This window comes from Polyergus mexicanus, unplaced genomic scaffold (assembly GCF_030449975.1).
Source record: "Polyergus mexicanus isolate NDT 795.1 unplaced genomic scaffold, iyPolMexi1.0 SCAF_11, whole genome shotgun sequence".
Taxonomy (NCBI): domain Eukaryota; kingdom Metazoa; phylum Arthropoda; class Insecta; order Hymenoptera; family Formicidae; genus Polyergus; species Polyergus mexicanus.
This window is the reverse complement of record NW_027223331.1, coordinates 4,687,591-4,700,775: the sequence shown is the minus strand read 5'-3', so window position 1 is coordinate 4,700,775 and position 13,185 is coordinate 4,687,591. Positions and strand designations below refer to the sequence as shown.

The 13,185-nt window shown below is 35.9% G+C and overlaps 1 protein-coding gene across 1 annotated transcript in view; it reads right to left on the bottom strand.

The window, feature by feature from the left end:
• Positions 1-13,185, bottom strand: part of Cad89d (cadherin 89D) — a 46,892-nt gene that overhangs the window by 13,030 nt on the left and 20,677 nt on the right. The window contains exons 2-7 of the mRNA XM_070304370.1: positions 10,544-10,694; positions 2,485-2,615; positions 1,690-1,845; positions 901-1,009; positions 438-640; positions 104-232 (exon numbers count right to left, since the gene is read on the bottom strand). Coding sequence (XP_070160471.1) covers positions 104-232; positions 438-640; positions 901-1,009; positions 1,690-1,845; positions 2,485-2,615; positions 10,544-10,643 — 828 coding nt within the window. The 5' untranslated portion in view covers positions 10,644-10,694. The remainder of the gene's footprint in view (positions 1-103; positions 233-437; positions 641-900; positions 1,010-1,689; positions 1,846-2,484; positions 2,616-10,543; positions 10,695-13,185) is intronic.

The following is a 13,185-nucleotide window of genomic DNA, read 5'->3' as shown; positions in this document are numbered from 1 at the left end:
ATATTTGAATAATTCTCGTTCGTCTCCATTCGATTTTCAATGTAATCGAGCGACTTCAAGGACGTCCGATACAAACATACAATATCAATTTTTATAATCATACCGGAAGAGGATAAAATTCGTAAATCTTCGCCTTGTAGATGTCCCGCGTAAACTTTGGGTCAAGATCATCGTTGTCTGTCACAGTTATTCTTACGGTGCTGTTCGTGCTTTTAGCTGGAACACCTCGATCCTAAAGCATTGCATCATATGTATTGCACAGTGAGACGCAACGATTATCAAATAGTCGGACAATTTCTGATGATACATTAATAAGAACTATTGTATTACATAAGAATTATCATAAAATGCAATATACGATTATTTAGTTACTTGTTAAATTTCTCGAACAGAAGAAACTATAGGGAGAGAAAACGTGGAAGCTTTCATGTACTCACGGTCGCGGTAATAACCAGGTCGAATTCGCGATCTCCGCTATCGTAATCGATCGGCTTGCGCAGTATCAAGGCAGTTCTGTGTCCGGATTCGAGGGAGAATTTGCCCTGCTCGTTCCCTTTCACGATGGCATAATAGACATCGCTGTTGGGCGTATTCGGCTTGTCACCGTCCAGCGCATGAATTCCGCGGAATATCGTCACACCTGTGATTTCATTTTCTTATATCTTACCGTTCAGATTATTTTCGAAAACTTCTCGAAAGATTCAAAGTTCGAGCAAAGGATCGCATTCGGAAAAATAAATATCGTACGCGCTCAAACGCATTTTAAACCGCGAAAATGTATTTTATTTCTGCAAATCACGTGAATTATGGCTTGACAGTTGAGCACGAAGCAAGTGGGATATTAATTAAGCTGAAATTTAGGTGCGGCAACCCCGATAGCGCGTTGGGCTAATATCTCACCGACTGGCGTGAGTTCGTCCACCGTCACGTGATAAGGCGCATCGACAAATTGTGGCGCGTGATCGTTTATATCCTCCACGTAGACAGTCACTGACAAATGCGACGATACCTAAACACATAAACGTAAGTCGTACAAGGATCGTTGCACTCGATGTATTCGTCTCTCTCTCTCTCTCTCTCTCTCTCTTTAATCCCGATGCCGAATTATCATGACTAATTATCATGCTATTGCGCCTTTTGGGAAATGAAAAAGCATCGATGCGAGCCTCGAGAAATGCGTATTCTACTTACGCACGAAAGTCGTAATCATCGTAATCTAGTCGAGTGAATGGCAAAATCGCGGCGCTCCATTGATCGCCACTTTTACACCTATCGTCGAATATCTTAGGAGCAAATCAAGCATAGAATTATCAAAAAATGGAAAGTGAGAGAGACATCGATTTGCATTCTTTGAAATGTCAAAACGTTCGGAAGCGAGAAATTTTAGCAAACGTCAAGAGGCTATTAAATCATATTACGTATACCAACGACTCTTAACCGGAGAGCTTGAGTTACATAAATGCTTATTACTGTGCGTGAAAAACCTTTAAAAATAAAAAAGCGAGTTGCTCGTTTCTCACCGCTCGAACCGGTCGCCGATTAAACTCGAAACTAGACGCGCGGTAAAAAAAATTGACAGTTAAAAAGCAATCGAGTCCTATGATAATTAATAAGCGAAATTCGATAAAATCACTTACATCCGCGTAAGGGTCAACGACTGATAATGTCCTTTGTAATTCCGTGACTTACCGACGAGTCACCGGTGCCCGAGTCGCAGGAAACTCGAAATTTTAACAGATTTCTCGGGGACTCCGCGTCCACCAGATCCTCCAGTGATTGTGCCAGGATCAGGGAGACGTGCGTTTCGTTCGTTTCTTTGTAAGCGAAAAATCCGGCGTCCTCCTCCTGTGAAATTTATATTGCCATATCACGTACTTCCTTGTACGTGTACAGGGTGTCCTAGAAATTAGACCGATAAACCTCGGGTGGTTATAAAAGACACCGAAACAAGACAATTTTATCCATAAAGGCGTATTCGCAAATGAGCCGTTTTGGCACTAGATAATCAAAGATCAGCAAGAGCAAAAAAATCTTTGAAAAAATATTTTCTCAATATTTTAATGTAGTTAAATAGAGGTGTTTTTAGCATGAAATTTTTGCATGAAACATTTTTCGATATCTCGAATAATTTTCGAGATATATCGAGAAGAGCAAAAAAACATTCTACATATGAGGAGTGATTTCACCTCTTAAAATCGTTTCTCAACAGCAACTGGAAATTTCTAAATTCATCTATTTACTCCCCCTACGTGTGTGTAAAGTTTCATCAAAATCAAAATTTCCGGATTCGCGAGGTTCCCTTGTTTACAGTCTTTGATTCTTCAGTGCCAAAATGATTTATTTGCGGACACGGGTTTATTGGCAAAGTTCGCTTGTTTTGATATCTTTTATATTACAACCACCTGAACTTTGTCGGTCTAATTCTGGAACATCCTGTAGATGTAAAAGGAAAGTTAATACACACGACAAAATTGCGATATGTACCTTGTCGACCGATGTAATAACGAGTCGATCTCTCGGATGGGCTTCAAACGAAAGGATTTCAATCCCTATCGCCAGATTCTCCGGTACCCTTACAAATTTCAGATACTCTCCGATGGGATAAAACTGGCATCCTAACGAGAAGAGAGAAGACCCTTGAGCTTTTTATAAACGTAAATTAAGATCAAAAAGCGTGAATTAAAATAAATACAATAATTTATCGACAGTTATTTTTAATTCCATTTTCATTTCTATCATAAAGTGTAAGAAGCGAGGCAAGGCTGCGTTCAATCAAATACGATAACATAAACAGAGTTGTTTGCCTTCGTCGGTTGCGCGTCATATTTCCGGCGTCATACTTGTCACTCTTCTCTTTAGTAACTTACTTTCAAAGTTTACGACAAGAGGAAATCAATATATGCAATCAAAATAAAATATTTTAGAATCCCTAAGTAGAAAGTCTTTTCATATCGCAAATACAGAATTTTCCTTGCAAACAGTTTTGTTCGAAAAGATATACATATGCATGTATATGTGTGTGAATTTCTCGATGTTATTTCCATCTATTAATAAAATAAAACGCGGCTTCACATAATTATATATTGGGTAGATTGCATAAGTTCGTGCCCGATTTAAATATAAACTTCAATAGATTATATTTTAGAGATAACACTTTTATTAATCAATTATATAGTCTCCATTCTTTTCTACAATGGTTTTCCAACGGTCTATAAGCTTGTAGATTCCATTTTTGAATAAAGAACTTGGTTTTTCTTGAAAAAAGTTTGTAAGGTGGTTTTCGACAGCTTCCTCGGAATTGAGATTCTTGCCATTTAAACTATTCTGCAAAGACCGGAACAGATAAAAATCTGAAGGCGCAATATCTGGAGAATATGGCGGGTGCTGCAGAATTTCCCATTGCGACTCCTGCAGTTTTCCTGCAGCTTATTCCTTTCAGTCAGGAGATGCGGCACCCATGTATCAAGCTTGGAAATATATCCAAGCTTTTTTAAATGACGAAAAGCGGTTGAATTATCGATGTTCAGCCTCTCAGCAATATCCTCAGTTGTAATCCTTGGGTTTCTTTCCACTAAGGCATGCACAATGTCATCATCAATGCCAGAAGGCCGTCCAGAGCGGGGTTGATCCTTCATGTTGAAATCACCATTTCGAAATCTGCCAAACCACTTTTTGACTGTTCGGAGAGCAGGAGCGTGGTCCAAATAAACGCTTTGAATATTTTTTTCTGCAATCCCAACACTCACGCCTTTCCGAAATTCATATAGCATTACATGCCGCAAATGCACCTTTCGTTCTCCATTTTTAATGATTTCTCTTATGCACAAATGGACTTATCTGAATAATGTCTGACGCTAAATTGACATAAGACAACGTCATCTATTGGGTGTAAGCAACAATTACCACACGAAAACAATAGAACTCCGCCATGCAGCAACTTAATGCCATCTATGAAAATCGGGCACGAACTTATGCAATCATCCAATAATTTAGGAATGAGAGAGATATCAAGCAGTTGTCGAAAAAAAGTTCAAGTACAATATAAATCATTTACTCCCGGTGTATCATGTTTTGCATTACATCCTGTACTTGAAGAATTCAATCTCTCTTTACGAGATTAAATTTCTCCGTAATACTTAAATAATGATACCTTCTCTCTTGCACAATTTATCATGTAGATCAAGTACCTCAAGCGCACGCCAAAAACGTCAGGAAGATCCGCGCGATTCGATCCTCTCGTGCAATCCCCTTTGTTAGTAAAAACTATCGAAACTTCCGATGAAATCTCTCACGTATAATCTTTTAATCGCTTAAGGCAGAAATGAGCGCAAGAACTATCGCGATGTTTCAACTCCTGTGTAAGGATGTAGTTTTTTTTCTTTTTTTTTTTTAAATTATTTTCGCAATTACTTCAAATAATACAAAAGCGATTCGCAAACACAGATCGCTGTTACGTTCGAGATTTGTTTAGGCTTGTATTATATTTCAAATAATAAACGTTATCCGGATCCGGGATACACACATACACATGTTTCGTCATAAAACGTTATAAAACGCTCCGATCCTGGACTTTGCACTATCGTTGCGTGTACGCACTGACTTCGCGTACAAACGACTAATTATCCAGCGTAATCTGGACGCGTGAGTGAAACATCGCTTCCGGCTGCGAAAGGGAACAGATCGAGAGACGATAGGAAGAAAAAAAAAAGGAAGCTCTCCGATTCTATCTGAAATTTATTCAGAGATTCCGGAATCGTTCGGTCGATCGGATCATCTTCTCCGATGATGATCTTCACAGTGATTTAATTCACTTTCGCAGCGCATCCTCGTTAAGATTTTTACAGCTCCCTCCGTGCGAACGGAGACTTTTTATCTTCTCCCGCGTTAGAAAAACATCGCGCGATGACGACTCGTCTCGTGCACTCGGAAACCAACGTACGCGCGCAGACCATCTTCTTATTCTCATCTAATGTAAACTTTTTCCAATGCGCACCGCTACGTCGGAGCTGAGCAATTACGCAAACACTTCCATGCTTTGTGTTTTAGATATAATATATTGCCGAAACATGTACAGGGTATATCAGAATACAATATCAAGGGATGACGAGATAATTATTTATTTATTTATTTTCGCGATTACTTCAAACTAAAAAATAATAAGTAAATAAATAATTTTATACATATACGAAATGTCCCAGAAGTAGATCGACAAAATTTCAGATGATTATAAAGGACACCGAACAAGCCAAATTTTGTCAATAAACCCGTGTCCGGCAATTGAGCCGCTTTGACACTAAAGAATCAAAGACTAAAAAGGGCAAAGATCTTTGAGAAAAATTATTTTTTCAAAATTTTATTAATGCGATTAAATAAAGGTGTTTTTACCATAAAACTTTTGTATAAAATATTTTTTGATATCACGAATAATTTTCGAGAAAAACAATAAACCCGCTCTACACATAAGGAATGATTTCAATCCTTAGAATTGTTTTTCTTCCGTAACTGGAAATTTCTAAATTTATTTATTTATCCCCCTCTTCCCCCCCCCCTCCCCCCTCTCCCTACATGTATGTAAAGTTTCATCAAAATCAAAATTCTCGGATTCGTGAGGTTCCCTTGTCAGTCTTTGAGTATTTTGTCAAAACGGACACGGGTTTATATTGACAAAATTGACTTGTTTTATAACCACCTGAAATTTGTCGGTCTAATTCTGAGACACCCTTTTTTTTCAATTTACGCTCTATATTCTTTAAAAAAAAAAAAAAAAAAAAAAAAAATCATACATCGTAATAAGCTTCATTGCCATCTCACCGATCATTCTTACCTTTTGATACACTCTGTATAAGATGCGAGGAAAAGCCGGTTTCGCATTAAGTTTCTTGTGCAACAGTATCGCATCCGGATCTCATAAATCTCAATGCACTCGGGGGTAAGTTCGGATTTGATACATTGTTAATCCGCCCTATTTATGTCGCGGCCGGGGTTACCCCCGTATCATTAGTTATCCCATTTCAAAGCACGGTCCCCTCTTCTCGACGACAAGTGCCGATTCGCGTTTTGTAGCCTTCGATGCCGCGGCTCGGTTAGATTAAGCAGCGGCCGCAGGTGGCCGTTTGCACTTATCATGTCAGATTTTCATGTCACCTTATCGCGCGGTGAACGTAACGTGCTCCGAAGCGGGCGCTCGCTCATGCGTACGCGCCACTTCAATTAGCGACCTTTGTTTTTCTTTTTCATCGATTTTACCGCTACTTTTACGCACAGACGCTTTCTTTCGTATCCTTTCCTTTTACGAATGTCTTTTGCAACAAAAAAGATCTCTATTTCTCAAGTCTGACGCACATGTGAAAATAAATAAAACTCTTATATCGATCTTGTGCAGAAAATAATAAAGAAGCGTAAAATGAAAAAAAAAAAAGAAAATGTGAAGAATACGGAAATTAAAAGTGTTAGGAATATAGTTAGAATATAAGGAATGTAACAAAGGATTCGACTGCTCTCGATAATGGTGAACGATAGCGCGCTGTCGCATCGGTTGCGCCTTAATTAGTAATTTGCTTACATGGCGGAATTAATTGGAAAATTCACGTCTAATTATCATCGGCGTTATAAACGCGGTTAAAAATAGTTTTACACTTTCTAACCGTCTCGCGAGGAGACGCCAATCGAAACGTTCTCTTGCGTTCTCACTTCTATACTTGCCGCTTTCTGATTATTCAAGTTTGCTGACAGATTATCCGCATAATGTGCCGAAACCTTGAACAAAGTAACTACAAGAGATTTAATCGAGCGTAAAATGCTTAATAGTAGCAAAAAACTGTCAAAATTTAAAAAAAAAGACATATTTCTTACATTTATACTATTTGAAAAATCAAATAAATAAATCAGGATTATAAAAAAAAATTTAAGTATTACAAAATAATATGGTTTCTAAAAGAAGTCTTCGTAAAAGAAAATATTGTAGTTGTAATTAATATTTTTCTTGATAGTAAAATCACTTTAGTGTTTGATCTTGAAAAAGATGCTAGCCAGCTGAATTTTGGCAAAGACCTTCGTTTTTGCATAAGATTGAAGAGGAAAAAAAGTTTACCATTGTACAGTGGCCGCTAAGAAAAATAATTAAACAAATAGAACTCAAATTCCGTTTCTCTGCAAATATCTCGTTAAATATCGATTTTACAAAAAAAAGACAAGAGTAGAAAATTAAAGAGTTGACAATTTTGCACAAGAAATGTTGTATAAGTTTTTTTCGTACGAGCAATGCTTTTCACGTAAGAATTTATGCAAGATGTACGATTTTCGGTGAATTTACGACGCTACGTGGATTGAAACGTCACACGCGCGCATAAAAAATGTCATAACTTTGGAATGAATCATCGTACAGAAATGAGCAAAGAATCGTTGAAAAGCTGAAGGTTTCAGCTTTTTAATGCAATTTGTTTCGTTATTGTACGATGATTTTTTAAAATTCTACAATGGTCCAAACAAAATGTTGTATGTCATTTTTGCCTTTTTTCATAAAATCAGCTACAAGTAGCTTCCAAATCGTTGAAAAAAAAACGCCTGCAGGATATGACAGTATATACTTCACACTTTGACTCTACGAGAGGAAAAAATTATCAAATTATTTTTCTTTGAAATCAAGCTATCGACATTTTGATCATGAATATCCATTGAAATCAACAGCAAATAACAAAAAAACGAGTAATTTGCATAAAAAGAAAGAAAGAGAGATAATATTTTTGTACATTTTTTAGTAAATAACTTTTAAACGAGTAAGGGGATATAAATCAAGTTTTGTACAAACATTTATCAGAATTTTCTTTAATATATGTGAAAATTTGTATTTCGTCGGCAATGTTTTTTTCCTTGTCAATAAGTGTTAAAATACGCGATTTTTCATAAGAATCAATACTAACTTTAAACCTAAATAATTTCCAAATCGTTAAGAGATTTGTGCTCAGGCTTTGCACAGATATTCAGGAGAAATAATAGAACAGTCTAGAAAATTTTCATTTATCAATATGTTTTGGCATATCATGACACATACATCTTTAAGTAGAAATTCATCATTTTGAAATGCTACAAAAATTTCAGCCAACCACACATACGGAGCTTATTTATTAATAATAGTAACATAAATAAAAATAGTATTTTTTTTACGCGAAATCAATTATTTTAATTTTAATAATCATTTTAATCATTTTAAATCGCATAATCTCGTTGTGACAATATTTATCCCGCGCAATGAGATTCTACATCCTCGCAATCACTATTGAATCTCCTGAAGCTTTACTTCTTACATCTGAGTGAGAGAGAAAATGAGGAAGGATTGTGAACGTGTTTTAAAGAAATCACACTTTGTGGAGATCGCGTTTCTTTCCTTCTCTCTCTCTCTCTCTTTCTATCTCTTATGTCTCTTTCTCGAGTCGAGAAGAGAGAATTACTTTTGAAAGCGAGCGGGCCAAGAAAATCGCGAGCACTCTACACATCTCCATCCAGACGGGCGTTATATATATATATATATATATATATATATATATATGTCGTATGCGACAATACGCTTTCCTATGTACACACGATGATATCCACTCGCACATACACACACGCATACGCATTTACATGGATAAGCCCGCTCCTTTTTCGAAGCTTTGACAAAAGTGGGCCAAGGTCGGCCGATTTTTTGCGTACTTCTCCGTTAGTTTCTTCAGTTTGGGACACGCAGTATTCCGGTGTTGTACATATAAATCTCAGAAATATACCTTCCTGTCCTTCAACAATGATGACGTCGAATTCACAAAATTTAACATGCTGATGAAACGATAAATCTTTGGTCGCAAAGCAAATTATACGAGACGCACTTCGTCAACCTCACCATCGCCACCAGCATTACTGGATGACAAGTAACAGATGACCGTTCGCTGAAAGCGAGGTTTACGAGTGCCACGTGCATGACGTTATGATTCACGCGAGAGGCTTAATCAATTTTTCGCGTAAACGAATCGAATATATTTGACCCTAACAAGATATATCGTACTTCCGAGACGACGAGAAAACCTCGTCGTTGAGGAGGTTCATTAACGGACCGCCTACAAATTGATGTAGACACCCGGCCGCGATCTCACGATCTAAAATGGTAACGATGGGAATTAACAGCCCATCTCCGGCAGTTTCTTCATTCGTACATATATCCGTGTGCTGGTGTGCAAACTAGGGTACATACAAGGTACGCGAGCATTGTTACTAGCGACAATGCAGCCTGCACGAGGGTACGCAGCGCAGGCTGTTCTATATAGAGGCTAATTGGACTTTAGTTCGAATCCTCGCTCAGAGTGTCAAATCGTCTTTCAACTGAGTGACATAGACGCATCGAAAAGACATAGACTTCTCCTTCATAATAATTCATAAATATATATCGCTAACAATAGTAAAAAAAATAGCATTCTGATAAACATTTGTCTACTCAGATTGCTCGAAAGAATGCTAATTATTTATTAATAATTTTTATAAAATAAATTTGTTGTACGCAAACAAAAAGATTTATTATAAAACATTTGCTAAATTTCTATAAATTAGTCGATAAAATTAATTAAAATAGAAAAGGCAATTTCGTGCTCTAAGTAAATAGATATACATCCTACGTAATTATTGTATAGTATGTATTTCGTCGGAAAATTTTTTATAAATCTAGAATTAATATTCGTACATCTATCTAAATTCTATAGAGTTTCAGGATGTATACATATGTCATATGTGAAAATATTGAAAATTTCGTAAATTTTTCCGCTATTTCTTCTGAAAAACCTGAGCATAATTCTCTTAATGGTTTGGAAATTATTTAAAAATTTGTGTATTCCTTCTTACGAAAAATCGCGTATTGTGATACTTATCGACGAATTTGACGAGAAAAAAATATTGCCAGCAAGATAAAAATTTTCACGTGCATTAAGAAAACTCTAATAAACATTTGTGCAAAACTTGATTTAGATCCATTTATTCGTTTAAAAGTTCTTTATTAAAAATTCTAACAAAATACTTTTAATAACCCAAAATCTTTCTGTAAATTATTCGTTTTTCTTTTTTTTCTTTTTCACGGGGTATCCACGACCAAAACGTCTTTGTCATAAATTAGGTGAAACATTAATTACGATTAGTTTCTTTTATGAAGACGTTATATAAAAACTATATTATTTTGTGATACTTTAATTCTTTTCACAATTCAGATTTATTTATTTGACTTTTCAAACAGTAAAAACGAAAAAAAAATCCAACTTTTTTTTTTTTTAATTTTAACAGCTACTATTATACAACTAAAACATCCTTAATAGTTTATTTTTCGATCTTTACTCATGTTCAACTGTTTAGATAAGTCGTGGCAAAAGACGGGAAAGGGTTTGGTTTGGGAAGCGCGTTGAAACGTTTATTTTTTCGCCTTTTTAAACCGACACGGTTTACTTTTCTATCGGCGATGGTCTTTAAACCTACAGTACGAATCGAAACAACAATTATAAAAATCGTGAGAGCACGCGCACACATCACGTACCTGTTATATAATGGACTCGAACGAAAAGGATCAGCAAAACCGTCGTAATCAGCCGGGAATGTGGCCCGGAAAAGATTGACGTCCACCTTGATCGTGACATTTCTGGCTCCCTCTTCTTGCGTCAGTCACGCCGTCGTATCCTCGTACATCCCTGAAATTATTCGCCGTGAGTCGAATAATTCGTCTACCTGGCTTGAGGCCTGCCGGCAGGCGCAGAACCGTGACGACGCACATCTGCGCAGATTGCGCTCATTATAAGCGCATCCTACGTACGTAGGTAACCAGGCGCGTCGTGAATGAAAAGCGCGCGTTCTCGTTCGCGCTTCCCGCGCGATCGAGGGAAAGGAAAGAAAACAATCGCGCGTGCTCCGATACGCGGGAAAAGTTTAACTTATCCCGCGCAATGAATCTTATCGTTGTGCGAAAAGCGATTTCAGTTTTGCAATCGGGACTAAAAACTCCCACTGCAAATGCGCATCGCGAATTTTGAAATTGCGCATCGCATACATCGTTTCTCATTATATTGGAAAAGAAATTTTTCATTATATTTCAATAATATCTCTCTCATTTAAAATCGAGACCGAATTTGTAGATTTATGTTCTTTTTTTTTATCCGTCTTTTTTTGTAAAATCGTTACGGAACGTCTCACTTTTATAGTATAAATTGTATTTCTTAATAAGATTCTTTAATCGATTTAGAATCCGTTTTTCCCACGATACTATTCAAATCAATCAATGGAATCTTCTCTATATAACCAGAATATTCAAACAACAATTTATTATCTTAAAATTCTTCATCTTATTAATAATTATTAATAACATTTTTGAATAACTTTATATATTTATAACATTTTTTTAAATGATTCGAAAGATCAATATAATATATAGATTTACATTTTAATAATTATATAATTATATAATTATTAAAATGTGTAAATTATATATTTATATATAATTATGTATATATTTATAATTATATAGAATTATATATATAAAAGATGTTAATAAAATTTGGACATTATTAGATAAATAAATTGATAGAGCTTTATTTCGGATCTCCAAAATTGACGAGTTTAAAATCCAGAGCTAAAGCCCCATTCCAGTCTATCTCCGTATAATCTTATGAAATAATAAGAAAGATAGTTCTTGCAAAATAATACACCAATTTCACACTATTAGATCCGAATACTATTCGTCGATTGCCGTAAGGAAGCTCGCGTGTGCGCTCATAGAACGTGGAAAAACACGACGACAAATCGACGTGAGGATCTATGCCGAGGTTCTTGCATACCGGCGATTTCACTTTCGACGAAACAAGCGACCGTAACTCGAACAAATTGACGTTACGCGATTCGTGCCTGCCTGATCAATTTGATATTTTCCGAGAGAGAAGAAATATACTCTCTTCGGGGAGGATTGTTTTTATTTGCACCCGCCTGCGTATCTCACTTGGTAAGCGAATCTACATTTATATTAAATTGAGATTGTTCCTCTTGTAAAAAAAAAAAAAAAAAAAAAACGCTCATGCAAAATTCAAGATGGAGAAACCACCGATTACAATCTTAAAAACGTTTCTCTTCATCACGCATTCTTATACTCTATATATAGTCTTTCCGTCTTTGTCGGATGAAACTTTCGCTCCGTTTTCACGCATAGCATTTCATCGAGCAAATGTCATTTATCTCGGCCAAACGCAAATTGCGTGTGCGTGCGACGCATCATCAATCGTGCACTATTGAAATTCCGAAATAAAAAACTCGCCGTAAAGCAACAAATCCTTTTGAAAAAAGATTTCAGAAGGACAAATGAGTATAAAACGTAATAAACCTCTTGAAAAACTTATCTCTTTTCTTGTAAATATTTTCAACACGAGACGAAATAGTAAAAATTTTAAACAATCGTGTGCCTTTATTTTTTATTAATTAAAAAATAGCGGTATATAAACTAAAAAAAAAAAAATAAAACTTTTGTTTTCTAATAATTAAAGTATTTCTGTGCGAAATATTGATAAAATAAATGAGAAAAATTATTATCAAAAATAGATAAAATAAATAATATTGTTAGATAAGAATTAAATGTGTCGGAACGTATTGTGAGATATCAAAAACAGATGACCGTAAGTTGAATTTAAATTAATCTGTTGAGAAAAGGAAAATATATATTTCAGTCTGTTTTTTTTTTTTTTTTTTTTTTATTATTATTCTTAATTAAATATTCAATTTATTCTTCAATATGATTTTTATAAAAGAATAAACGAGATTGCATTATGTCCAGTCCGTTATTCTTCTTACAAAGAAAAGACAAATTTGTTGTCTTTTAGAAGATTTCAATAAACAGAATTCTCGCTCGCGATTATTCGCGAATATATAAAATGATTCTGCTCCTCGCGACGTTTATCTCTCGGCGAGAAAATTTGAGCGAATTTTGGTGATAAAACGATGGTGAGTAGCGCATTTATAGGTGACCTTAAGAGTGAGAGAGGAAGATCGTTTATTGATTCGTCGAATAATAAAAATCAGCCGTTCGGAGCACGGATGGTTGATGTAGGAAGTTGAAAATTCGCTGCGTGGGTGTCCGCATCCGAATGACGGAATCAATTGCACTCTCGGCTCTAAAAGCGCGAGCGTACCGAGAAACGAATG